Source organism: Canis lupus, chromosome 12 (assembly GCF_048164855.1).
Source record: "Canis lupus baileyi chromosome 12, mCanLup2.hap1, whole genome shotgun sequence".
Classification (NCBI taxonomy): Eukaryota; Metazoa; Chordata; class Mammalia; order Carnivora; family Canidae; genus Canis; species Canis lupus.
The window spans coordinates 8,308,707-8,336,095 of record NC_132849.1 but is presented as its reverse complement, the minus strand read 5'-3'; the positions used below and the strand labels follow the sequence as shown (position 1 = coordinate 8,336,095).

The following is a 27,389-nucleotide window of genomic DNA, read 5'->3' as shown; positions in this document are numbered from 1 at the left end:
GAAGGACGCTGGAGGCGGCAGGCGCAGAAAGGGGAGAGAAGCGCGGGGCGGGAGGCCGAGGTCCCGCCCGGAGGCAGCAGCCCGCCTACCTGAGCCACGGCTTCTCCCCCAGGTGCTCCTGCCCCGCCGGCGGCCTACCCCGAGGCTGACGCCCGCGATGGCCTTCGCAAATCTGCGGAAAGTGCTCATCAGTGACAGCCTGGACCCTTGCTGCCGGCAGATCCTGCAGGATGGAGGGCTGCAGGTGGTGGAGAAGCAGAACCTGAGCAAAGAGGAGCTGATGGCCGAGCTGCGGGTAAGGCGGGCGGGAGGGAGACGAGAGCCGCCGAGCTCGGCGGCATCCCCTGCGGAAACGGCGGGGCCAGCGCGCCCCCCGCGCCCCCTGCCCGGCCCCGGGCAGTCCCGGGCCTCCCGCGTGGGGGTCGGGGGGGGAGGAAGGGCGGCTCCACCGGGCCGCGGGCTGCACGCGGGATGCCCGCGCCGCCCCCAGCGCCTCGGCGGCAGTGGCCCCGGCAGCGCGGCGCCGCCTCTCGGCCCGCGGGGACGGGGAGCGCAGAGGCTTCGGCGCGGGGAGCCCGGGGACCGCCACCCTCCGACTAGTCCCGGCTCGGCCTGCGGCTCCAGCTTTCCGTGGGGGGCGCCGGCGGAGCCCCAGCCTGGCCCGTGGCAGCGGGAGGGGCTGCAGCGCAGGCCAGGCGACCGGGCCAGGCCCGCAAGCCCCGCGCCCGCCTCTCGTCTGATGCAAGACCGCCGCGCGCTCTCCCCGCCCCTGGGCCTCCGGGGAGCTCTCGGGGGAAGGGGGCGGGCGGGGGCGCCCCGGTCCTAGGACCGCCCCTGCGGCCGCCCCGCCCCCCCCGCCCCCCCGGGATCCCGGCTCACTTACCTCCTGCTGCCCGCCTCCCCGGGGGCCTCGGCCGCGGTCAGGAATGGCCAGCTGGATGAGCCCGACCCCACAAGCCCCCGGGGAGTCTCTGCGTCGTAGCAAACCTCTCGGGCCAGCTCGTTGCGCTCAAAGTTGGCGCAATCTACTTCGGATCTTTCCCTGCGTGTTTGTAAGGGGCCTGTGGGGCTGGCTGCCTCGTGCAGCCTTCGGACGTTTCTTGCGTGACCTCTTGGCTCTGCTCCTGCACCCAGCACCCCACCTTCCAGCTCCCACGACCCCGCGGCCCCAGCGCGCATCCACCTGTTCCATTTTCTCCCTGGAGGGGCCCTTGACTGAAAAACCGCAGAGGCGGCTGCAGTCGCTTTAGCTGTGCTGGAACCACACGGTGCTGGAAACCCACTGCGCTCCCTTGTCTGCCCTGGCACCTGCCGCTGTGTTTCTCCACGAGGCTGCCCTCCTCCCACCCCACCGCACCCGCGCCGGTGCTGTATCTGGTGACTTAGAGAGTAACCCTGTACTGTCCTGTACTTGGAGGAGCGGCTGACCCGGCCCTGCCTTCAAGAGGCTTGTGGACCAGTCAGGGGGCCTGGCCAGCGCTCCAGGGTTGACCAGATGACACAGTACAGACAAAAAAGTGAGACCCCCCAAAAGCCTAGCCTCCCCCTTCACCTCCTCTGCAAAAGTGGAACAAGACGGGTGCTTAGCCTGAATGGGGTGGGGGACAGGGGCTTGGGATCTGATCCTGGAACACGGTAGGACTGGATGGGAGGCAGGCACCTCACACTTGTCACCTCCTCTTTTGTATGGGTGCTATCAGTGGCCTTGGCTCAGGGCAATGGCCAGAAGGCAGTGCAGTGGCTTCTAGACCAGCTTCTGACCCTCCCTCCGCCAGAGCAACAGGGTGGGATGAGTGGCCTCACTTAGGGCTTTGCAGCTTTCTTGTGGAAATTAGAAATCCTAATTTCTAGGATTTTGAGAGAGGGACGGGGGGGGGGGGGGATGTTAAAGGCAGAATTGAGAGGAACTGGAGGCCTCTCCTCTAGTGGAGGGGTTCCGAGAAGTTGGGAAGTTGGCTGCGTGGATTGCTGGGATCTGGAGCGGCAATTTGGAGGATATATTAAAGGCACTGAAATCTCCTGGCAGGAGAGGGGTGTTTGTTGGCTACTGGCTGGCGGCCTCGTTGGGCAGTTTGGGAACCCCCAGCCTTCCTGTCTGTCTTTGTAAAACGTTCACATCAGAATACCAGTTGCTCAACCTGGAGAGGCCTCGTGTCCACACTATGTCTTCTTATTCTGGGTGGGGAGGTGTCTGAGTTGGTGGCCCCTGCCCTCTCCCATTAAATCTTTCATATTGACAGAAGTTGGAGCTCGTTGCCTGCCCAGGCCCGGCCTCTCTTCCCACTCCTTGGTATTCTGGGCAGGCACAGTTTGCTCTCACTGACTCCATGGTCGGGAAGTACAATTACCCCTGAGAATGGTGCTTTTCAGACTCCACACAAGTCACAGTACAGTATTGGGGAGCGAAGTGGGTTTAATGGGTCATGATTAGCATTTTAAAAACCAGAATAAGAAATATCAGGGAGCAAGGCAGATAGGCAATCAGTAGTGTGTCGGGAAATTTGTTTCAATTATATGGGCAGTTGTGCTGTCTGTGTAGTTTGTGAGTATAAAATCACAACCTAAACGTATGTTTCGTGCTTTCTTAAAAAAAAAAAGATTTTATTTCTTTATTCATGAGAGACACAGGGAGAGGCAGAGACATAGGCAGAGGGAGAAGACATGGGCAGAACTCCATCCGAGGATCCTGTGATCATGACCTGAGTGAAAGGCAGACACTCCACGACTGAGTCACCCAGGTGTCCCCATATATTTCTTACCATAAGTCTTATTCAAAAAAGTTTAGAAAACCCTGGCTTAGAAGAGTAAAGCATCGTGTTCAGAACTCACAAACTCTTAGACCGGGGACTCCTCTTCCGTCAGCAGATCTGACATCTTACATAAACCTAATACGCAGGAACCTTTAAATCTTACCATGTATCCGTGGTTTTTAAACTCTGACCACGACCCACGAGAAGAGAAGAAATTCATTATACATCATAACTCGGTATATACATACATATGTGTACAATACACACAGTAAAGTTTCATGAAATAATACCCTTGCTATATGTGATACATACATTTTTCTTTGTTTTATTGAATAGCAAAAAAATAGCCAATAAGCTACATGCTAATAATGCACTTAACTTACTGAGCACATTTATTATTTTTGGCTCAGAATTTTAAAAAGGATAAAGAATGGGAAACTTCTCCATGCAAGAGTCCATCTTTTGAAAGTAAGTTCCGGTGCACCTGGGTGGCTCATTCAGTTGAGGGTCTGACTCTTGATTTTGGCTCAGGTCCTGATCTCAGGGTTCTGGGACTGAGGGCCCAGTCAGCTTCTGTGCTCAGCAGGGAGTCAGCTTGAGGATTCTCTCTCCCTATGCCTTTCCTCCCACTTGAGTGCACTCTCTCTCTCTCTCTCTCTCTCTCAAAAATAAATAAATAAACATTTGAAAAAAGTTAGCAAGTTCTTGGCCTTTTGTACTAGGATTTAATTTGCAAAAGTTAAATAGACATTTCCTAAATCAGGTTCTCACATATTGTGCCAACCGACACCTCCCTGCATTCTCTAGCTGAGCAGCAATGACCTGGAGAATTGGACTTTCCTTATGATTTATGTCAGAGGCACCAGCCATGCTAGAATTACCCTCAAGGCCAAGCCTGTCCTCCTTGGGAAAGGAGGCATGTTTGAACTTGAGAAACGTGAATGGCTTTCCACTGCTGAGTTAGCATAGTTTGCTTAGAACAGCCATAAATCCAGCAGAACCGTGGCCTTTTTCCAGCTGTAAGGCAGCTGCAGAGAGCAATAGACAGCAGAATGGAGGCAGTTTTGAGATTTGCCAAAATGGACTGCAGAGCCTTGGAGAAAAGAAAGTTGTAGTCACAGCACACTGCACCGTGGAAGGGGGAGGATTTGCAAAGGCCTCCAGTTTGCATAACAGAGTAGAGGAGCAGGCATCTTGGAGTGGAGTCTTGGAGGGATGACCTTTGACCGGAGTAGGGGATGGTACCCAGGAGTGCAGGGGTCTTGAGGGGTCACAGAGATAGGCCGCCAGTAGATGCGATCAATAGGTGCTGGTTGAATATCTCGATCGGTGATGCAATTGAATGAAGTGGGGGTAGTGGAGGGTGTTAAGCGATGTTGAAGGCTGGTGGGCCCTGGCCATGTAGGTTGTGGGACCAGGGTCTGTTGAAGGGGAGTCTCCAAAGGCAGATGCCCTACCTGGGTCAGGTGAGCTCTGAATGAACATCTGCACTGGTCTGACTGGAGACTCTTCAGACTTCCTGGCTTCAAAGAAAGCTGGTCTGAGGGACACCACCCTTGTGGGAAAAGTGTGGAGAGACCACAGGGTAACAATCCTGAGGGAGATCCCTCCATGGCGAAGGCTGTGCCTGTGGAAGTCTGGTAGTGCCGTTTCTGTGCTTGTCCTGGGGCCTGCAAGCACGAGGTGGGTGGACTGCGGGAGAGCGTGCAGCCACCCCTGTGGGAGGCAGATTCCTAAGGTTTGGGGAGGGTGCTGGTGGCCTTGGAGAAAGCGCTTGAGGAGGCCAGATTCTTGGGGCCCAGTGGAGGAGGTGGTGGCCTCTGAGGAGGGCCAGAGCGCATGTCCGTTGCTCTCTCTATCACTTCTCACTTCCTCCTCACACGCTCAAGGCAGCCAAACCTCAGAATCCTAGCTCATGGGGGATGCAGCTTGGATTTGACCCCAGGCCTGCCTGATGGCAGACCCTATGCTGTCTGCTTCTTTTCTCTGCGCACATACATCCGAAGTCGGCCGGCATGCAGGGACTCCCACTCTGGCAGAATGGGTGCAAGGCGGTCTTGAAGACCGGCTGTGGACAAGAGTGTCTTCTGCCCCAGGACTGTGAAGGCCTCATCGTCCGCTCGGCCACCAAGGTGACTGCTGACGTCATCAACGCAGCAGAGAAGCTCCAGGTGGTGGGCAGGGCTGGCACAGGCGTGGACAATGTGGACCTGGAGGCTGCAACCAGGAAGGGCATTCTGGTCATGAAGTAAGTCGCGAAGCCCCCGGGGGTGGGTGTAGAGGCTCACCACGAGTGGGGAGGGGGACACTTGGGTTAGTGAAGACCGGGTCAGAGTAAGAAGGGCTCCCACGAGGATGCCTGGTCCAGGCGGAGTCCAGACAGTCGGGTCTCGCTCACAGCGTCCTGGTTCCCCAGGTTTTTGAGGAGGAGGCTGTCCTTGTGATCTCAAATCACTGGACAAACCCACCCCACAGACATCTGCGCTGCAGCCTGGTTGGGGAATTAGAAGAATGTTTGTTAGTGAATCCATCTGCATCCCCTGTTCCAGGGGTACCCCCCCCTCCGCTGCTGTGTCTGGAGCAGGGTTTTCCTAGGCTCTGCTTTGCTTTCTGCCCTGTGCAGATGCACAGCCTTTGCTAGTTGAGCGGCTCTACATCCTTTCCTTTCCTCACTGCCCTCGTCCTTCAGCAGCCAGGGTCGCAGTTTCTCTTTCACACTCCAGGGCCAAGAAGGGAAGGGTGAGGGCTGTTTTTCCAGAAACTCAGAGCAGAGGTTGTGACTGCATGCCAGGGCTGGGCCACACATTCCTGGCTCCCGGCTGGCCCTTAGATGATGTGGCCAGGTCATTGTTGCCCACTTCTTCGTCCTCAAGCCTTCTCCCTTCTCTCAGGAAATTCAGCGTCCCCCAAAAATTTCCCCTCCCTTCTCTCCTCTTACAGAGCATGGGTGAACTGACCGGTCATCTGACTGAGGTCAACATCCAACCGAAGAAATGTTAAATGGTAACCCGTCCTACATTCTTCCCCTGGACACAGAGGCAGAGCCCTCAGCCCTGCACCCCTTCCTACATCCTAGTACAGCCTGTTCGCAGGGTTAGGCAGGAAGCTCGGTAGAAAGACAAACTCTGAGAATCCTTTACTCTTGACTTTTTTGGGGGGGATAAGATCTCTTGCCTTTTCCTCCTTGTAACTTTCATTTCCAGAAATGAAAAGATCCATAAAAAGAAAAAAAAAACGGTAAACATGTGTGTTAATAAACAGTTCAAAAACCAAAAAATAAAAAAAGAGTGAGAGAGCCTTTGAAAAAAGAAAAATAGATTCATGGATTTCAGCTGTATTCTCCTTCCTGTGAAATGGGCAGAGTGAGCATGGCCCTTGTCAACATGGCCCTGTGCATTAAGGTGTGAGGAAGCGTTCTCACTTTGGAACTTGTTGAGAAATAGGAGAAGTCAAACAGGTGAAGATAAAAATCCTAGCTTTGTCACTGATAGAGGCTGGGCTGGGCAACTAGGTGAAGGTGTGTAGGCAGTGGGCTGACGTGATGTGACGGGCTTGCTCACGCATCTTCTGCACAGCCTCAGTAAGATCAATGGCATAGAGTAGCGGGAATCTGTGGTTTCGGTGGGCAGGTAGATCCTGAAACAAGAGGGAAGAGAAATGCTGAGCCACCCACATATCTCCCCATCGAATGAGACACTTCTCTGCCTTGGGAGAAGGGAGTGTGGGTAGGAGGCCAAGTGTGTTGCTCTACCTGAAGTCCCTCCATGTGAAACATGCAGCCAGGGCAAGGGGGTTTCCCTCCCCTGGGTTTAGGGCAGGTGTCCATCGGAGAGCCCAGGTTGGAGGCCTGCGGGTTGGGGGTTGGACTTAAGAGCAGGTGAGCAGAGGGGGCAGGAGCCTGAGCACACTTCACTCACGGCCTTCTCTTGGGACAGGAGTGGGAAGATGGGCTCTGGACGCACTGACATCCCCTCTCCTCTTCCATCTTTAGCACCCCCAATGGGAACAGCCTGAGTGCTGCAGAGCTCACCTGCGGGATGATCATGTGCCTGGCCAGGTAAGTCCATCTTCTCAGCAGAGGCAGCCTCTTCTGTGTCCATGATTACGACTCCCCAAATAACGTGCCCTGAAGAAGGGTAGAAACGCTTCAGCCTGACACTGTGCAGACAGCCGAGAATTTTCGAGGCCACCCATCTTTATGGGACATTCAATATAGTGGTCCTGGCACACAAAGGTCAGACAGCTTCTCACAAATGAGTGGAGGGGGGGGCGTTCGGCATGGCTGCTCCTTACCTGGGAGCAGGCTCACCGAGAAAATGATTATGTGCCATCTTCCTCTCCTCCTTGGTCATTTCCTGTGTCCACGCCATCCTCCGGCTTCTTGCACCTCCAAGCCTCACAAATATGGTTTCTGCTCCCTGGAATATCCTTCTCCATCATCATTTCTTTTCCGAGTCGTTCTAGTACTTTATTACACTCGTTATTAAAAATACAACTTCACACAGGTTATAAAACAGAGGCAACACGCAACATTTTTATTTAGTTCAGAACATTATTGAGTGAATTAATGCCAAAATGTAGCAACCTCCATGCCTCAGAGACTCCTCATACCCCAGAGGTCCCAGACTTTGCTGCACATTGATAACATCTTGGATCTTGAAACACTCCTAATGCCTGACTTGCGCCCCAGAAATTCTGATTTCATTGGTATGGGATGAAATTTGGCATAGGGATTTTTTAACAAATTTTTGATTTTAGGAGTTTTAGATATAAAGAAAAGTCGTAAAGATAGAAGGTCCCACATATGTCATACCCAGTCTTCCGTATTATTCACATCATACGTTAGTATGGTGCATTGGTCACAATCAATGAACCAATGTTGAATTATCAATACATAACTTTCAACTGAAGTCTTCCCCATCATCTTTATCCAGATAACTCTTGTTCTTCAAGATTAAGCTCGAGTATTAGCTCATCAAGGAAGCTCTCTCTGGATTCCCCCCACTGGGCTGTGTCCCTCACTGACTGTTCTGACCCCGGGCTTACCTCTGTCACTAACCTTTCAGATCTTTATTGTGATAGGATGGAGTAAGAACTGCTCTGGGATCCCTGTGCCAACCTGTGGATTCTTAACACAAGGGGACTCAAGTGGGGAAGTGTCTTGCTCTTCCAGCAGGAACTCTGGGGGTGTGGGGCTCTTGAGTAGAGGGCACAGCCTAAGAACCACCGGCTGTGGCACAGAGTGTACATGAGCCTTACTGTATTGGGTAGAAAATGATGGCATTGAGCCCTGCTGTCGAGTAGGCAATTCAGGCACCTGTGTGGCCAGTGGGGAGGGCGAGGGGCCGGTGGACAGGGCAGGGAGTTCACTAGGTCCCTTCACACAGCCTGGGATGCTTAAACCAGGGGACCCTGGCAGCCAGGGCTCTTTCTCTCTCTACTCAGGCCTGAAGCTTCTGGGGCCAAGAAATTACTGTTTTCCCCTCTGGAGACCTGTTCTCCCTCCTGCTGGGGCAGGGTCTGGAGGAGCTGACCTTTGTTCTGATGCTCCCCAAGATTTCTACCTGAGCTCTTAAGTCTTCACTGCTACTCACTGGCCAGTGAAGAGAGGAGAGGAGACTGGAGAAAGCAAAGAGCATGGGCAGCGTGCACAGCAGAAGGGACCCAGCCAGGACGGGGTCCGGGAGCTGGCTGTCTGGATCTCCCACAACATCTGGGCTGGACGTATTTCTCCCAGAGAAGCCCGATGCCCTGGTTTCACTTGTGCTATTAAATTCAGTGCTGGTTTTGGTTTTGTTTTTGAGTTAGGGACTGATCTGTCAGCTTTCTATCTATTTAATTCTCTTATTGGTTTACTGGAGGTGGAAGGGAAGGCTTGGGAGCCAGAAATCATTTTTCTCCTATTGCAGGACCAGCTTTGTTTAAGAGAGTAGATAAAGTGGAATGATTTCAAGACAGCGGCCCATTTCCAACCTCTCACCCAATGACCTCACTCATCAAAGATGCATCAAAACTAAGAAACAAGCACCCTATTGAGGAGGAATGGAGTCTCCCACACCTTCTGGTGTGTCTGCTCAGACTGCTTTTCCAGCAGGGCAGCAAGAGCAGAGTGGGAGTTCTGGACAGAAGGTTGAGAGCATTAAGCAATGTGGGTGGAGAGGGGGCCTGCATGGGCCTCACAGTGGGGGACTTTGAACTCACAGCAGGGGCTCCTGAGGTCTAGGAGCAGAACAATGACACAGAAAGAAAGAGGAGAATGCAACCTGCTTTGAAGTCATCTCTCCCACCTTACCTTCTCTTTCTCTAAGTCAGGATGGCTACCATTCAGTTCTTGGGATGCCCCTCCCCCACATCATGGTCCTCCCCAAACTGGCCCGGTGGGGACCCCAAAGTGCTAAAGCCTGGAGAGGATCCCTGAGCGGCCTGCTATCCCGTGCCCCACAGTGCCACATGCAGCTCTCTTAGATGGCACCGTGGGGCCAGGAGGGCCGAGAGCAGGACGTGAGCCAGACCTGAGAGGAGCCGGGTGGGCTCTGTCTCACTTGGTCAGGGGCAGGTTAGTGGGCTAGCCTTGCTGAGAAGGGGGCACTTCCTCAAGGCAAGTCATTGTCCTTGCGACATTCCTGAAACGAGGACCCTCTACTGAGGATGATGGACCAGAGCAGCCCACCATCCGGTGACGGAGCTTCTTCCCCAGGAGGCTTGTTACTGAGGCTTTGGGAGTTTGCCCACGAGATCCCAGGAGCACAGATCCCCCGTCAGCTGGACTCGCAGATGGAAGCATGTCCTGGCGATGTGTAGACATGAGAGAATGCTTTTTTATAAGAAATCCGCGATGGAGCTACAGGGACATTATGTTGGAGTCTCTCCCTCTTACACGCGCGCGCGCACACACACACACACACACACACACACCCCACTCTGAGTTTTGTGGCCTGCAGGAAAGACCGCATTTAAATACCGAGGAGGCTCACTGCTGGGAATGTTCTTTGAGTCCATTCAACTACTTCCGATGGGGTGATGTCCTGCAAGATGTTGAGTCCCCAGTTGTCTCCACGCAGTTGTTGTGAGCGTTACATGCGCTAAAGCATCTCCAAGCATGTCTCATGGAGTGTCTAAAGTAGAGCATGGACTCCTTAAACATTTTAAACGTTGTTTCCTGTCTCCCGGATTCTCTTCCAGAGAAGCCTGGGTGACCACATCCCACGTGACGTAATCTTGTCCTCTCACCTCTGACTCTGCCCTAACTGCCTCTGTCCCTTCCAGAAACACGTGGAGACTCAGACCCCCCCCCCCCCCGCCGTGTTAACCAATCAGAGGAGAGAGGCTGGGCTGGGGGTGGTTTGGAGAAGAGGTGGTATGGACTATAGCATCCCCTCCCCCCATTCCAGTGCAGCCTGAGACTGCTGGGGTTTCAGGAACTCTCGAGGAAGGGAAATACCCAGCTGTCTGCTGATACGGTGGAAAGTGCAGGTTGCGGGCTTGGATGAAAGAAGAAAATGAAAATCCGTGAACTTCTGGAGCACTGGATGTTCTCAGAGCCCCTCAACACCCCCATTTTGTTATCCCTGTGAACCGTGGAGGACTGGTGCTTGCTTTCTACATGCTTGTCACTCAGCAGTTGACTGACTCTCAGACTCCCAGCTGGGAACAGAAATCCTGGGGCTCCCACATCAGGTGTGCCTGACAGGTTTTCCTCTGCTCCGCTCCGGGTCTCTGTACCCGAGCTCTAGACCAGCCTGAGCCTGGTTCGCCCTGGGAATGACTGACTGACAGAGAGGGTGGCTGTGCAGACCTCACATCACCTCCCATGTCGGCCCACTGAACCTGTCTGTCCTTGCAGGCACATCCCCCAGGCGACAGCTTCCATGAAGGACGGCAAGTGGGAAAGGAAGAAGGTGAGCGGCCAGTCCTGCCTCGTCCCGCCCAGCTCGGCGCCCGAGGCCTCACTCCTGGGGCTTACTCTGGCCGCGTTGCCTCTTGCTTGTTTGGTTGCAGTTCATGGGAACAGAGCTAAATGGGAAGATCCTGGGAATTCTTGGCCTGGGCAGAATTGGGAGAGAGGTGGCCACTCGAATGCAGTCCTTTGGGATGAAGGTAAGAGGTTGGTGAGGCCCTTTGGTGTGGGGCTCCCTGTAGCAGTTTTGAGAGAGGCAGGTTTGCTTGAGAAAAGGTAAAGGCTTTTTCCTAGGAGGGGCTGACCCTCCTTCAGAGCCTCTACCGAAGTAGGCGGTATAGCCGGGGAGGGCAGGGATGTTGGCCTGACCTCAGAGTCCGGGCATCCTTGGTGGAGGTCCCTCCGCTCTTGAGTCCCAGCGGAACAGAGGGGCTCGTATCCTGTGCTGCTTCGCCTCTGCTGCCGCAAGGGCTCTTTGTTTTGCTGTGTCTGTTGCCTGTGATAATTCCGAAAAACAGGAGCACATCTGTAGCCTTATAGCAGGGCCGTTATCCATCCACCTTCTGGCTCCACTCCACAGTCAGAAGACGTGGCAAGATGATTGTGCAAATGCCGTGACACGATGTTAATCCCGTGGTGGCTGGAGCACGCACGCATTTCTCAGCAATTCTCCCTGACCCCTGTTTCCCTCCAGGACCCTGCTTTACCCTATTCTGGGAACTCAGTGGTTCTTCTGGTCAAGGGAAGGCTGTCATCCAGAGCAGTGCCACACCCTGAGGCCAAGCCAGGAGACCTTGCAGAGCGGTGGCCCCAGAGCCATGGGAGGGGACCTGTAGGGGCGGGTGACAGGGTGGCTAGGTGTGCTAGCAGACATCTCCTTGTTCACTCCTCGTGCCCTCTCTGCCGTGGGGGGATGATATATTCAAACTGCCGCCAGGAAGGCTTTCGTTAAACATAAAAAAAAAAAAGCAGTTTTGACAATCAGATCATTTCTAGAAAACTTTACATGGAGCTGCTCTGGCATTTCCCTTCTCTTTCCTTCTTCCTCCTTTCTCTTTGTCCCCCCAGCTTCATAGAGTTAAAGGGAACCCTACGGATTAACCCTTAATTTTTATATTGATGTCAGGAGTTTGTGAATTTTTGCTGAGGCCTCCAGCAATGGAAGGTAAACAGGTGGGCATCCCATTACACCACGCGAAATATCTTCCTCTCCCTCCTGTCCTTATTCCCCCACACACTTATTTACATCAGCCAGACATCTTCCTAAGCCTCCGACGTTTCTCTAGATCCCGGAGAGGGGCCTGTGGCCCAGCAGGATCCACTGATCATGAGAACAAACCAAAGCCAGTCCCTCCTGTGCAGGGCTGGCCAGGTGCCCTGTGCTGCAAGGAGAGCTTTTTCTTCCTCTTCTGTGAGGGATTAAAGTAAAGGCTTAGCTCACCTGGAATTCTGGTCCTCTAAAATCAGGGGCTGGGGGTTAAGTAAAACTCGGAGTGCCATACTCAGACAGGTGAGCGCCTCATTGATGAGACAGAGACTTGGGGACAGGCTGTTTGGCCCAGCTGCTCCTCTGTTAAGTTCCCTCCCCTTCCCCACAGCGCCACAGCTCACTGGACTCTGCTTGCTCAGGAGCCTTCATTATCAAGGACTTGAGACTTTGGGGGAGTGACTTACCCAGACAAAAAGCCCCACCTCGTTTGCTGAGTGAGGGACGTGATCAGTAAGCTTCTGTGCTCAGCTACTCAGCTGCTGCCAGGCTGCTCCCAAGAGGCTTGGAGGGATATGGATTCTGAGCATCTCAGTGGAAGTGGCTGACACCCCTCAGACATGTGTTTGATCAGAAACGTCTAGAACCTGTTCATGAATGTCATTCTGTGTGTCCAGGCATACCTCACACGACACGCCCGAATTCCCAGCGTGACTTTGAGGGTTTGCGTGCTTTTGTATGTTGCAGCACGTCACTGCTCCCCTTGGGGGTTCTTCTGTCTGGATATCTCTGGCCGGTCCCTGTAGGCTATCCTGCTTCTGGGACATGATCTTTATAAACCGCTGAAACACACCTTGAAACGGTCACCTGCCCCCTGCCCTTGCCAGCAGCCCCGGTCATTTTGCAGTGGCCCAAGTGGCCTTTGTTCACGCTCAGGGCTCACTTTGACTGCGCTTCCTAACTGATACCTAGGCCCAGATGAACTTTGCACAGGGCAGACAGATTATGGACCTGCATCATCCAAAGCTCCTCAGTTGGTGTTTGAACATTTGGGGAAGCAAGATTTTCGAAAGTGCAAGGAGGGAAGATTCTAAAACAGGCTGTGAAAGAGTTTATCAGCATCCAGTCAGGAAACCATGCTCAGTGTTCACTAAGCACAAGTTGTTTTAAATTGGCCTTGTTCTCCCTTTAGAAGCCAATATTAAACCGATCGTCATGGACGTCCTTAGGGGTCTTATACCTGGATGATTTAAAATTGTATTTTAATCATGTAATAGGTGAAGGGATTTTCACAAAAATTGAAATCTAGATCCTCATCTCCTTGTTTACCACCCCAATCCTGGTCTGCTGCCAGTCACCTGTGAGGTAACATCAGTTTGCTGTGTATCATCTCAGACTTTTTTCTGTGCATTTATGTGGAACACATAGAGTTCTTTCCCATTGTGTGTGTGTGTGGGGGGGGTTGTGCCTATAGAAAGTACAATACTGTACATGGTGGTAAAACATAGATCTTGGAATAAATAAATTTATCCTATTTGTAAACTCTTCCATGGGGTTCTGTTGTGTGGACGAATTGCTTTTATTTGGCTTCTTCCTCAAGGACAGATGTGTAGATTGTTTGGAAATGTGGACTTAGTGAGACATTGGTGAGATCTTCCCTGACACCCTTGGGGTTAAGATGGAGACTGTGATCTTGGTGCAAAGGCTTAGTAACGGGTTGAAGGATAGCTCCGTCTCAGTCTGAAGGGAGATGGTACAGGATGACGCAGGGCTATGCCTTACCCATCCTTCTCATCAGCGGTCTGGGTGATAGGAAGCAGGGGGAGGTGATTAATTCTTAAGACTGTGTAATCATATCCTAACTGATGTGAGAAGGCTAGCATGGTTGGGCATCCTAATAAGAAGTTGAGCTAAGATACCTACCAGGACCCTCTATATGGGCCCCCAAAGCAACCAAACACATTTGGATGTAGAGGTGTTGTTAAAACCCTTTTCTAGGGGAGGGGACCTTGGGTTGACAGAAAAGCAGTGTGGTTCACAGTGGCATGGCTAATAGAAAAGGTAATGTGACTTTTGGTAGCATTAAAAGAAGTATGACTTCCAGCACAGGGACGGTGACATTCCTTATGGTCTGTACTTCCTAAGGAAGGATTGGAGGCACTGGGGTCACAGCCCCGTCATGACTTGGGAGGCCATCGACTAGCTCTTCTATAGAAGAGTCATGCTCTCCAAGGAGTGGATCCAAGGAGGACCAGTAGGTACAAGCCATGGGGGACAGAGCTCCAGCCAGAGCTGGCCCCAAATGGAATGAGAGAGTTAGTCTCCCAGTACTGCAGATACTCAACATGAGACTGGCTAAGCACCTGGCCAGTATATGAGGACGAGGTGTGAGCATGGGCAGAGAGGTAGAAGCAGATGGCCTTTAAAGCTGTCATAGCTCTGAGCACCCATTGCCCATGGGCTACGAGTTTCTTTATCTGAGGAATAGTCTTTAGCAGGGAGTTTTTTGTGTGATCATAGGAAATAGAGTAAAATTATTAAGGACTGTGGTTTGTTACAGTAACTCGTGGGCACACTGTAATTAAGACAGAGTGGGACCAGAAGGCATAGGGCACCCTGAGTAGTTCTGGTTGGGTGGCTCGGGCAGTGCTGCAAAGCACGTGAAGATATTTTGATCACCCCTTCCTTCCCTGGTCCTGGGATGTCCCCTGGCCTATAATCTGTCCCCTAGGCTGTTAGTCACTAATTAGGCTGGGTAACTAACATCCAACCCTTCCAGAACATCGTGATTTAAGAGTTGACCCCTTTGTGTCACAGGAGCAATCAACAGAGTCCCTCTTGTGCTCAGACGTTGGGTAGGGACTGCCCCCTTTCCTTTCCCGTCCCTTCTTTGTCACTATCTGCTCCCTCAGGGAAGCGGGGATCCTAGACCTTAGCTCTGCTAGGGAGCTCAGCCACCTGGCTTCCCACAGCACCTGGCGGGGGCGCTGTGTGTTGGGGAGAGAAAGCCCACCTAGGCCCCCATCCCAACCAGACAGGCCTGGAGAGGAATCTTCACGTGCCACCTGAGCTACCTGACTTGCTCTGAGCCACATGGCACAGATGTGGGTGTCAGAATCATTCTGGCCATCTGCAGCCTGCTGGTTGTCGGAGTCATCTGAGTCTGATGCTCCATGGTGTTCTTTCTGCCTGGAGCTTTTTCTCAACCCATTTGCTGAACATGTTATGTTGTACATTCTGGAGACACAACTCATTCATGCCAGCATGCCCGCTAGAGTGTTAGCAGGCCAAGCCAGCCAGCAACTGAGCCTTGCACTCTTACCAAGGTTTCCTGTGAGGAACAGGCCAGGATCTCCTAACGGTTTCTTGGTGGCCCGTGTTGTGATGAATCTGAAGTTATCCCAGAGGGATGGACATTGAACCTGAGGCACCAGATGTCACCAATTCTCTCAGGCCCAGCTAATGTTTACTGAGGTCTACTGTGTCAGAGACTGTGCTTGCAGTGACCCCTGCAGGGTCAATATTCTTATTCCAGGTTTACAGACAAGGAAACTGAGGCCCAGGAAGGTTATATGGTATGTTTGAGATAATAGGACTGGTAAATGGTGGAGTCCAGCTTGAGCTCCAGGTCTCCTGACTTCCGATCTAGTACGCTTTGTCTTGCATCCCCACCACGGTCTTCATGCCTGATCCAGGTGAGTTAGACGGTCTCTGCTCTGTCACTGTGCTCGACCTTCCTTGGGATGAAATCTCCTCAGGATGCTCCTAGCTCAGTCTGGTAACTGGAATTCCTACTGCGCCAGAGTACTGATTTTTTTACATTCTTCCCAGAGCCCCAAGTTCTGGGAAGGTACCTTAGGGACATGGGGATGGGACCCTAGAGAGAGAGAGTAAGTGGTAGGGCTCTGGGCCTTCACCTCTGCAGCTCTGATCGTTTTTTATAGTGGGTTTCTGAGTAAGATGTCATTGTGTGAAGGGAAGAGAGTTCTCATCTTCAGCCCGAAGAATTAGCTGTGAGGCAGTAGGAGGATGTGATGATTAGGCTCCTTTCCTGGAACCCCTTCACCGTGAAAGCCTCCTTGCTCTCAGGCATCCACTGTTAAGCCAGAGGCCCAGGGGAGGTGTAGTCATCCTCGCAAGGCTGCCTTCTATGACACCAGCTAGGACGTGGCTCTGTAGTGCCACTTGAAAAGCTGGGGTTCCCCTGCTCCCCAGCGTTAGGAGCCTGTCCTGAGGCTGGGATTCAGGTGGAGAACCCCTTGGTGGCTCTCCCTCAGGCTCCTCCGTAGGGCAGTCTTCAGAGGGTACATACCTGGAAGTGCTGCAACGTGTGAGTATCGGGACATCTGACCCGTTCCAGGGTGCGTTAGGACCCTACTCAGACATTGTTCCCCTGGGCCCAACCATATACTCTTTCGACTCCCCGCAACGTGGTCTCCTGGTGTAGGAATCCCAGCTCCTAGCCGTGTTCAGCTGCCATCTGCCCTGGGTCTCCCGAGTGAAAACTGAAAACCGTTTCTCAGCCGAATTCTACCCTGCAGTTGTCTGCAGCCGAACAAGAGAAAGACAGCTGAGTCAGACCCTGCTGACCGCTGTGGAGGATGCGGGTCCCCTCCTTCCCCGTCTGCTCCCCACCAGCTGCAGGCACCCAGCACAGGGTGCAGGCACCCAGCACTAGGCCCGGCTCCGCCCACGGGACCCTTCCTCCCAGCGCTCCGTGCTGCTTCTGGACTCCCGAGAGCCCCAAGCCCCAGAGTGGCGGGAGCTCGCCTCCATCGGGGTCAGCTCTGTGACCTCTGCTGGTGGTCCCCGTCCTCCCCCGCTCACGTGAACGAAGTACATCTGGATTATAGATGAACAGGGCCCTTGTTCCAGGCAGCCCTGAGCTGGCAGACAAAGAGCACTTGTAAGGGATCCTCTCTCCTCCCCTGGACGCTGCTTGTTCCCCCGGAAACGAGTAGGTTACAGCTGAGGGGGGAATGACCACTGGGGCTGGTGGTTGTGAGCTTTCAATCCTACAGCCTCTCCCCCAAAATCTCCCCCTTGGCTTTGCTTCCTCCACAGGCTGATGATGAAAACTGTGATCTGAAACTTGTTCCTCATTCACGACCATGTCAGTCTCTTCTCTGCAAGGGCGGAATTGGTTACACAGGAATCCTCTTTGCCAGTATTTTCGAGATGACTTTTCTGTTTCCCACAAGGAAATTCATGATGAGCAGGGGAAGCATTACAAAGCACAGGAAAGCATAAAGGAGAACAAAAATGAGTTCCACCACACAGAGATGATGATGGTTTCCAGTATTAGGCCTTCTGTTCTGCTTGTTACCTTTTGTTCAGTGCCAGGCCGCCTCTGAACATTCTGGGGTTCGCCCCTAACATTTCAGGGTTAAGAGAACTGTCTTTTCAAGGAATATTGAATGACTGAGTGTTGGAGCAGGCGATGACTTTGAAATCATCCACCCAGCTCCTTCACTTCGTACTGAGGACCCAGGTCCAGGTCTCCTGGGTCAGCGTCCGTCCCTTGGCTCCTGCAGCTGCATCCTGCCTTCTTGAGGACACGGATGCCTTTGAGATTGTTAAGGCTCCTACGCCTCTTTCCCACAGTGGGTGCTGCGGCCCCGGCCAAGCCGAAGGTGACCAGACAGAAAGTGGATTATGTCTCTGCTGTGTCAAGAGGTGGCTGCGTCCTGGTGGTTGTGGATTCTTCGAATCCCAGCTGCTGGTGCTGGCTTGATCACCTTTAGAGGCTTGCCCTTGCTGAGGACATGTGTGACTGGTGCCCGACACTGTTCTGATACAGGACATGTTTCCATTGACTCTACCCGGTTGCTCAGGTGGGGCTGTGAGCCCCCTGACCTCACCCCACCTAGAAGGGTGGGCACCAGGGGTGCAGGCTTCCAAATCCAGACATTCTTCTTATCCACACTCGACCATCTGCCAACCATGCGACCTTGGTTGAATCATTTCACCTCTCTGCCTTAGTTTCCTCGTTGGTAAATCGGGGCAGGCAGGAATCTGCCCAGAGGAAGGTTCTTTCTGGGACCTGTGCCTTCTATGGTGCCTTGGTGCCTCCTTTTTTCTCCTCCTGATCCTCGCTCCCTATTCCCTGTCACTCCTGCCCTGTTGAAAGGATCCGTCCTGAGCATTGAGGCCTCTGTGTGGTGAGTCACCCAGTTATGCCTTCCGAGACTAGATGCATTTGGAGCCTTCTGAAAGGGCACTTCAGGATGGGACCAAACCTTGCCCGCTGGCGGGTCAGCACTCCTCCCCAGCGACCGGTCTTGGTCTCCTTGCCTGCCCTGCTCTGCACCGCTGCCCCAACCTACTTCTTTCTCAGTCTGTGCAAGAGTCAGGGCCCCTGCCTGTTCTCTGGCCCTGAGGGTCCTCGGCTGTGGCCAACCTGTCCTCTCTCGCCTGGTTATACCCTGCTAGTGTAGTGTGTCTCTGCTCCCCACGTGGCTGTCCTGCCTCTCCTGGGTTCCCTGTTTGCTAAAGGTTCTGAGCTCCCCCTTATCCAACCTCACACACGCACATGTGCACACACGCACATGTGCACACACGCACACACACGCTGCTCTTGCATCTGTTCATGGTTAAGAGCTCGGAGGTAAACAAACTCCCTTCACACTCTGGGCCAGCCCCTCCTAAATAGAGAGCCCCACTTTGTTCAGCTCTAAAGTAGAATAGTATCAACCCTTGTTGTATTACCGTATTTGGACAGACTTAGCAGTAGTACTTGGTAAATGCCCGATAAATGGCCTCCATCATAATGATACCAGTACTAGTAAGGAACAGTGACATTTGCTCGTCTCTCTCTCGTTTCTGACCAGACCGTAGGGTACGACCCCATCATTGCGCCAGAGGTCTCGGCCTCCTTTGGTGTCCAGCAGCTGCCCCTGGAGGAGATCTGGCCTCTCTGTGACTTTATCACTGTGCACACACCTCTGCTGCCTTCCACCACAGGTATGTGCGTCCCTGCCTGTGGGTCGGCCACGGAAGCCACAGACCAGAGAAGGGTGGGCCCTCAGCCTGGGCCTCCGCAGGCATGTGGACTAGGGCCCTCGAGCATGGAGTGATGCTCTGCTAGCTGATCCTGCATCCCACGGAGGAGGGATGAGCTAGCTGGAAATGCATGGCTCGACACGTATGACCCGTGACCACATGGTATTTGCTGGGGCCGCTGCTGGCCTTTCCGGTTCCGGGACTTACTCAAAACACTAGGATCTCCGGGACTCTAGGATGTTTCTAGACTGAGTTCGGTCTAAATCCACAACAGGGCCTTTGCCCCCGAGCCTGTGAGAAGGGAGAGGTGAGACCAGAGAGGCTGTCGGCGTGTGGGGAAGGAGCTGGTACGAGGCAGGGAGGGCTGCTGGCACTGGTGCTGGGGTCCCGGGCAGCGGTGCCGCAGGAAAGCCCTTCCCTCCTTGCAGGCCTGCTGAACGACAGCACCTTTGCCCAGTGCAAGAAGGGGGTGCGCGTGGTGAACTGCGCTCGGGGAGGGATCGTGGACGAGGGGGCCCTGCTCCGGGCCCTGCGCTCTGGCCAGTGTGCTGGTGCCGCGCTGGACGTGTTTACAGAGGTGAGTGCCTGGTGGAGGAGAGGAGCGGTGAGCAGAGGGGCCCAGGGCCGAGAAAGCCCAGTGTGCACGAAGAAGGTCTTTGCCTTAAGGAGGCCTCCATGGCACTCAGGAGGAATTATGTTGCCAAGAATAACACCTTTGTGGTTTGGGGAGCCCTCCGGAGTGCGGTGCACAGGCCGCCGTGTGGTCTTTGCAAAACTCAGATTTTAAATAGGGCCCAGTTCCTGGTCCCGGGCTCCCTGCGCTGCTGTCCTGTTGATGACTGCAGGGAGGACCGCGCGGCACATCCGTTCTGAGGCTGAGGGTTTGCGGCAGAGAGAGAGCATTTGGGGCCGGGTTTAAGGTCTCTTAATTATTGACCGAGGTCTCTGATGAAATGAATCCCGTTGCCAAAAAGACATTCTGCCCAGTGTCTGTTGGCTTTCCTTTCCTTCGTGTCTTCTGGGGAGGGAGGGCAGCCTGAGGCGAATGGCCAGAAGGGGTCCCCTGTGCCCTGGGGGCTGCTCTCCCCCAGTCTCTCTGTCAGAGCCAGAGACCCCGTCGTTGCTCGCCCGAGCCACCCCCCCACCTTACACCAGAGGAATGACGGACAGTGCATTTCCAGGTGGACTCCAGCATCACAGATCCAGGGCAAAGAGCAGGGATTTTGGCTTAGGCACTGGAGGGTTGCTGGATATCTGCGGTGGGGCCCTGGCTCGTCCCCGGCCCTCTCTGAGCACTGTGTTGCCCTCACTGTGTATTCCCTGTCCTGAGCACGCAGGGTTTATACTCCTGGTCATCTTTCACAACTAGATGGTAAGCTTCTGGAAGGCAGACGTGCGCCTGGCCCTCTTTGTACTGACGTTCCCGATCAGCACCTTCCCCTGCCTGTCTCTGGCCTTCTCGTGGCACCTGCTACCAAGTGCACAGCACTCCCAGGCCCAGGTGGCCAGACAAGAGGCCTGAGAGACATTCCCAGGGGCGATACATTGTGCTCAGTGAGCAGAGGGGGTGGGCAGAGGTGCCCAGGTGGACCACCTGGCGTGGTGCGAGCCAGGATGGGACAGCTGTGCAGAGGGCCTGGAAGTGCTGCAAGGATTCAGGAGCGAGGGGGAGCTCGAGGCAAAAACCAGTAACAAACAGTAGCTTCACTGGCTGAGCACCTCCTGTATTACTGGGGTGCAGTCTGCACGACAGTGTTTGGTTCTGGGTAGTATTCACCCATTTTATAGATGGAGAAACCGAGGCTCAGAGAGGTGGAGATTTCTCCAAAGGCACATAGGTCTAAGCGGGGGAGCCGAGATGTGCATCCCGTCCTTAGCCCTGTCCACTCTGCTGTAGAGAGGTGTTGACGAGGAACCCGGCTGTTGAAACCAGAGACAGAAGGCGTAGAACCTTCTAGCAGAACCAGAGTAGAAGGCATCCTCGGCCCCACGCCTCTCCTCCAGCCTCCCTGGGCAGGCGACCGAGAGGTGTCTCTCTCTCGGCAGGAGCCGCCACGGGACCGAGCCTTGGTGGAGCATGAGCGCGTCATCAGCTGCCCCCACCTGGGCGCCAGCACCAAGGAGGCCCAGAGCCGCTGCGGGGAAGAGATCGCCATCCAGTTTGTGGACATGGTGAAGGGGAAATCTCTGGCAGGCGTCGTAAGTATGGCCAAGTGGGCCTGGGGCCGGGAGGTCGGAGGGAGGAGCCGAGGCCCGGGAGGGCGGGTGGTGTCCGGTTTGGGGCATGGTGACAGCTCTGGCGGGCAGTGGTGTGTTGACCAGATTCGGCCCTGGGGGTAGAAGATAAGGCCTCCTCTGGAGCCAGGCTTCTGGGTGGGGCGGCGGGAGCCCCCGTCCCGAGCTTTCCTAGTTGCAGCCTGGTTGCAGGGAGGCGGCTCGGCCCTGCCGTATTGTAGCCTTGGTGCAGAGATTGTGGCTCTTCCCAGGGCCCGGGCTCCAGAGAAAGGCTCCTTTGTTCTCCACATGCTTTGAGAATGGAGGAGCGTGGCCTGGGCGATGCTGGACGCCGTGGGGATGGCGGGTGGGGGCCGGGGCTGGTCCTTGACCTTCCTGGCTGACCCTCGGCGTGGGGACTTTCATTGCTGAGGACAGAGCAGTAGCAGGAAAGACACAGGGTGCTTTGTTCAGCCTGCCAGGCCTGGCGTGATAGCCCAGCTCGCCGGGCCACCCTGCCTGCTACACCCCGAGAGAGTAGGGGAGCCAGCTACTCCCCTGAAGGACCCACAGGACGGCGCTCAACCACAACACGTGGCCCGTCCACCTGTGCCTCTCCCTTCTCTCTTCTGCATCTCGCGGCTCCTCAGTGTGGGGGACACTTTCTCACTCCCTCTGCACATCTCTCCTCTGAGCAGCTCTCCCCAGGTGCCGTGCTGGGACCGAGGCCATTGCCAGCCAGTCAGGGCTGCACCTGTCCCTCTGCAGCCCTTTGCCGGGCAGGCCTCTGCCCTCACTGTTGCAGCCCTCAGGGGTTACCATGGAGTCCGTAGGCGGTGGTGGCGGTCCAGGCCTTTTCGTGAAGGGGGCTCCTTACCACCGGCTCCATCAAATGGAACCATAGACTGTTCCCATCTTATACCAGAAGTAAACTCTCTTGGTCAAAGGCCTTCAACTGGGGCAGATTTAAGTCTCCACCCAACGTGACAGGTTGTCCTCCAGTAGGCTTTTAGAAAGAAAGACAGTTGTGTCACATGGGAAGTCCCTCCCTAATTCTTCTCTGCATCTTCCCCCGGTTTGGTTGTTACATTAGACACAGACTCACATTAGGGTCGGGGTGGTGCTCAATGGCGCCTGCCTCTTAGAGCCCTCCTGTTGGTTCTCTAGACCTGCCGTGAGCATCCCCGAGTCCACAGGTGCTGCCCGGAGGACACTTGCCTCCAGCGGCAGCAGGCTCAGCCCAGCCCACTGGCCCATGGCCCTTCCTCTCTGCTGCCAGCACTGGCCTTCCTTCGTCCCGCCTCCTGGTCCACGCTGGTCCTTTCTGTATCCTGTTGGAGAGGAGCAGAGGAGCCCTACCACAGGAGCCCCAAGCCAGGCTGCCTGCCTCCTTGGCCATTTCCAACACCAGCAGCCTGTTTGATTTATATCACACCCCAGGTTTCGAATTAAATCCTTCTTAGACTCCTTGGTTCTCTTTACAGTTTGACTCACAAAAGTGCCCAATGCTTCATTCAGAGCCAGACCATCTTGAACCACAAAATGGAATTGAAATTGTGACCCGGGACAAGCTGGCTTTGTTATCAAGCCCTGTTGGGACGGTCCCGCCGTTCAGACCCTACCCTAGACTTACAGCTTTAGGAGGAAATGTGGCTTTTGTCTCCTTTAGCTGCCTGGCAGGCCTCCTGGTTGACTCCACATGGGTCAAGATTTGAAGAATGATAGGATCATTAAGAGTATGTGAATCCAGGGGATCCCTGGATGGCTCAGTGGTTTAGCACCTGCTTTTGTCCCAGGGCGTGATCCTGGAGCCCCGGGATCGAGTCTCGTGTCGGGCTCCCGGCATGGAGCCTGCTTCTCCCTCCTCCTGTGTCTCTGCCTCTCTCTCTCTCTCTCTCTCTCTCTCTCTATTATAAATCAATCATTCAATCAATCAAACTTAAAAAAAAAAAGAGTATGTGAATCCAGTGACACCTGGGTGGCTCAGTGGTTGAGCTTCAGCCTTTAGATCAGGGCGTAATCCGGTCCGGGATTGAGTCCCGCATCAGGCTGCCTGCGAGGAGCCTGTTTCTCCCACCGTCTGTCTTTGCCTGTATCTGTGTCTCTCATGAATGAATAATTAATTAATTAAAAATATGTGAAACCAGCTTTGCAAATTGTAATATTTGGTCAAAGTGATTAATGACCGTGTAAACACTCACTTTTTTCTTTTCCTAAGCTTTTATTTATTTATTTGACAGAGAGAGGGAACCAGTGCTGAGCAAGTGCAGAGGGCGGGAGAGAGAGAGAAGCAGACTCCCGGCTGAGTAGGAAGCTGATGTAGGGCTCAATCCCCAGGACTCCGAGATCATGACCTGAGCAGAAGACAGTCCCTTAACCGCCTGAGCCACCCAGGCGCCCCCACTTTGTTTTTTAATTGAGGTGTAAAGTAAAAGGGAAGGCGTCTTGGAGCCACCTACCCCTCTAGGTCCCAGTGATCCGTGACTCCCCACACATCTTAAGTCAAAGACCACCTTCCTTATGGTGTCCAGACCCATCATCTCAGGAACAACCGGTCTCCTGTGTAAGGGGTGAGGTGGGCACAGTTTGTGGGGGTAGGGTGTAGAGAAATGCCTTTTTCTCCCTTCTGGCAATTTTGTGCTCTTTTCTGGCTCTACAGCTCTCCCAAGCTGAAGGCACAAGTCTTGTGGTGGCTAATGGAAGTGGTCTCCACGCTCCCCACCCCAGGCACCCGAAACCAGGACAGCCCTGTGCCTTCTGCTCCCCACTGTGGAGCTGTGCTCAGGAGCCCTGCCCTGCCTCGTGCTGACCTCAGCTCTGCTTCCCCGTTCTGTGCAGGTGAATGCCCAGGCCCTTACCAGTGCCTTCTCTCCACACACCAAGCCTTGGATTGGTCTCGCAGAAGCTCTGGGGACGCTGATGCAAGCCTGGGCTGGATCCCCCAAAGGGACCATCCAGGTGGTAACACAGGGTGAGTTGGGGACACTGCAGAGGGAGGGAAGAGGTTGTGTCTGTAGCAGGTCCCAGACAGCGAGGGGCTGGGAAAGGACTGGACATAGCTCTTGTGACGCCAAGTCCCCTGTTCTGTCTGCATAGGGCTCACTCGCTACCCAATGAGGACAGAGGGGACAGTCCAGAAAATACTAAGAAATACGTGTGATTTTCACAAGTCACGATTGTATAGTATTCTTAAGATGCACATGTTCTGCATGCAAGAGAAACCTCCATGAGAGACAGTTTCATGGGAGAGGCAGTAGGATTGGGGGAGGGAGTCCCAGCTTAAGGGACAGGATCTTGATTCTGGGTTTGACCCTGTCTCTGTGAGATTTCCCTTTGTCTGAACCTGGGTTCCTCACATGTAAAGTGAGAGTCGGGGCGGGTGTGCCAGATAGGGTGGTGGGACAGGGTGTGCCCCGTGACACGGTAAGGTGGGTCCTGAGGCGAGCTGATGGTCCCCGGAGCATTGCTCAGCTGGGGGTGGGAGCAGAGAGAGTGGCCTCGGTCTCCCTTTGCGACTGCAGGCTCCGGCCACTTTCCCAGTGGGCCCAGCGTAGGCAGATGTAGTTGAGAGACTGCGCAGGGCTCTAGTTCCTACACCCGCAGAGGCTGGTCCTCCTCGTGGCCCGTTGAGCATCTGCTCACGTGGGAAGAGCTTGGGGGTGGTTAGACCTGGGCGCTGCTAGAAATAGGGGAGGTCAGAGCTGCGGGATCCCCAGAGGAAGCAAGGCAGGGAACTGGGTGCCTTCCAGAGGGAAGCGGAACTTGGCCCGCAGGCTGGGGCTTGGGCCCCGGGCAGTGAGGAGTCCCTGACCCAAGGCTGGGTGTCAGCGCCCTGCCCGCTCCTGTGCTGCTCAACAAACAGCAACCTTATTGTAGGTTCTCTGTCCCCAGGGACGCCCCTGAAGAACGCCGGCAACTGCCTAAGCCCTGCAGTCATTGTCGGCCTCCTAAAGGACACTGCCAGTCAGGCGGATGTGAACTTGGTGAACGCCAAGCTGCTGGTGCAAGAGGCCGGGCTCAGTGTGCGTGGCCCCCGGAACGCTCCTTTCCTGTCCGCCCCGCCCCCCTGTCCCTCCCTTTGCAGAGCCTGCTCGCCCCTGCTCCTGGAGTGGGAGCCCGGGCAGGTCCCGCTGTTGACACCGGCCGCCGGGCCGGGCAGCCGAACCTCCCCGTCGAGCAGCGGGAGTACTGCCTTCCTCGGAGCGTTGCTAGGAGTGAACGAAATACTCCTGCAGGTGCTTTGTGTAGGCGTGCCCTGTGCACGGCAGGGGCCGCGGCGCCCCCATTGCACAGCTGAGGGACAGGAGGAGCCGGAGCCGGGCTGTACCGGCCGCGCTGGAGGTCGCCCAGCACGCTCGCCTCGGGCTCCATCCCGTGCTCCTTCGGCCCCGGCACCCAGGTTCTCGATCAGCTCGCCAGTTCTGGAAGCTCCGCATAGCTGCTGAGCGCCCGCAGCCCCGCGCCTCCCCTTTGGTGCCTTCCCCTCTGCTTCCCTTGTGAGATCCCAGCCTGCGTCTGAGCCGGGGGCAGCTGGCAGGAGCAGTGGGCAGCGGAGCTCCCGGGGCTCCCCCCCTGCTCCCCGCCGCACTGGGCCACTGACCTGCCCGGGAGCGGAGAGCCGGAGGGGCCGGGCTGCCCCTTCCTCCTCCTCCCCAGCTCGCACCTGCACCTGGACCCGCAGATCCCTCCTGCCCCCTGAGGGCGGGCGTTGACTGTCCCGGGCAGAGCCCTGGGCCCTCTCCTGCAGCCCCAGTGGCTGAGCGTGTCCGCCAGGCTGGCGCTCCGCAAAGCGGTGTTCGGGCCGCGGAGGGGAGAGGCCATGCAGCTGGGAGGCCTAACTGCGTCCTCGCCTTCTCCCTGCAGGTAACCACCTCCCACAACCCCGCTGTGCCCGGGGAGCAGGGCTGTGGGGAATGCCTGCTGACCGTGGCCCTGGCAGGTGCCCCCTACCAGGCGGCGGGCTGGGTGCAGGGCTCGACACCTGTGCTGCACGCGCTCAACGGAGCTGTCTTCAGACCGGAAGTGCCTCTGCGCAGGGGCCTGCCCCTGCTCCTGTCCCGGGCTCAGCCGTCTCCTCCTGAGATGCTGCCCACCATGATTGGTGAGGAGGGGTCTCGGAGGGCTTCCCGTGTCCTTGAAGCTGTGTGTGCGTGTGTGTGTGTGTGTGCGTGTGTGTGTGTGTGTGGCGGGGGGGGGGGGGGTCCTCTCCAGGGATGGGGCTTCCTGGACCTTTGCTTCCTTTAGTCCCACCCCCTCCCTCAGCACATTTCTGTAGCATACAGAAGATCTGTCCTGCCCGTTCCCAGAACATTTGGGAAATGGATGCAGAGCTCAGAGGGCAAGCGCCTTCTCTCCTGTGTCAGGGCCCGCGGCAGAGTTAGAGCCCCAGAGTCCCTATTAGCCGGCCTGCTCACCGCGGTCAGCACACAGCGTGCACCTGCCTGCAGGGCTGCGTCTCGGAACTCCGAGCCTTTGGGTGCAGGTTTCTTTCTTCTGACCGCAGGCCCTGGGGGCCAGCCTGACTGCAACAAAGCATGTTGGGGCGGGTGCTCCAGCAGCTGGGGGCATCTTGAACCTGCCTCAGGACCCTGGCACCGGCCCACTGGGAGTTTTGGAGCACTTCCGGGCTTGACGGTTGTGTCCACAGACCTCGAAAGGCCTAATTTCACCATCCTTGCCAACTGACCAAAGGAACTTTCCCCTGTTTCTCTCCTTTGCTCTTGGTCTGAATAAATCTGATGACCGGCATGGCAGGAGATTGCTCTAGCAATCTGTGGCTGGCTCATTCCTTCCCTACCTTGCGTGATGGTCAGGGGATTCCTAAAGGGTCTCTGAGTAGTGAGGGAAGCTGGGCAGATGCCCTGTTCTTCCATCTCTTAGCGCTTTGTTTCTGACCCCATCACCCTCCACTGCAACTTTGATCACAGAGGTCCACGGGTTCCGACCCCATTCCCAGCCTCTTTTTCTCCTTCCCCCCCTGCCTTGTGCCAATCAGCGGTTTTCCCGTCTACTTCCCAGGCCTCCTGGCAGAGGCAGGCGTGCAGCTGCTGTCCTACCAGACCTCGGTGGTGTCAGATGGGGAGACCTGGCACGTCATGGGCATCTCCTCCCTGCTGCCCAGCCTGGAAGCGTGGAAGCAACATGTGACCGAGGCTTTCCAGTTCCTCTTCTAAGCTCTGGGGGGCCTTTCGGAAGAAACCTGGCCACTGGGATCCAGAGAGAGGAGGTCCACATTCCTCAGCTGACACTGCTTACTCTGCAGACCCTGGCTGACCCCTACAGAGAAGTGATAAGCGGCCAATAAAGAGCCTACGCCCAA

The 27,389-nt window shown here is 55.2% G+C and overlaps 1 protein-coding gene across 2 annotated transcripts; it reads left to right on the top strand.

Moving 5' to 3' along the window:
• Positions 1 to 27,389, top strand: PHGDH (phosphoglycerate dehydrogenase). Of its 2 annotated transcripts, XM_072769566.1 has the most exons (12): positions 4 to 295; positions 4,847 to 4,998; positions 6,742 to 6,807; positions 10,594 to 10,648; positions 10,749 to 10,847; positions 18,685 to 18,817; positions 19,285 to 19,433; positions 20,903 to 21,055; positions 23,909 to 24,041; positions 24,962 to 25,092; positions 25,934 to 26,171; positions 27,089 to 27,389. In XM_072769566.1, the coding sequence occupies exons 1-12, from the start codon at positions 158 to 160 to the stop codon at positions 27,241 to 27,243; spliced, it is 1,602 nt and encodes a 533-aa protein (XP_072625667.1). In that variant the 5' UTR covers positions 4 to 157; the 3' UTR covers positions 27,244 to 27,389. The 2 variants fall into 2 exon arrangements, with proteins under 2 accessions (XP_072625666.1, XP_072625667.1); XM_072769565.1 differs by lacking the exons at positions 25,934 to 26,171; positions 27,089 to 27,389 and adding an exon at positions 25,430 to 25,841 and having other exon boundaries at positions 1 to 295; positions 24,962 to 25,136.

Bases quoted from the DNA above. Each gene is read 5' to 3' on its own strand.
- PHGDH (XM_072769566.1), top strand. From the start codon at position 158: ATGGCCTTCGCAAATCTGCGGAAAGTGCTCATCAGTGACAGCCTGGAC. The intron at 21,056-23,908 runs GTAAGTATGGCC...CGTTCTGTGCAG, and splicing joins GGAAATCTCTGGCAGGCGTC to GTGAATGCCCAGGCCCTTAC. The intron at 24,042-24,961 runs GTGAGTTGGGGA...CTCTGTCCCCAG, and splicing joins CATCCAGGTGGTAACACAGG to GGACGCCCCTGAAGAACGCC.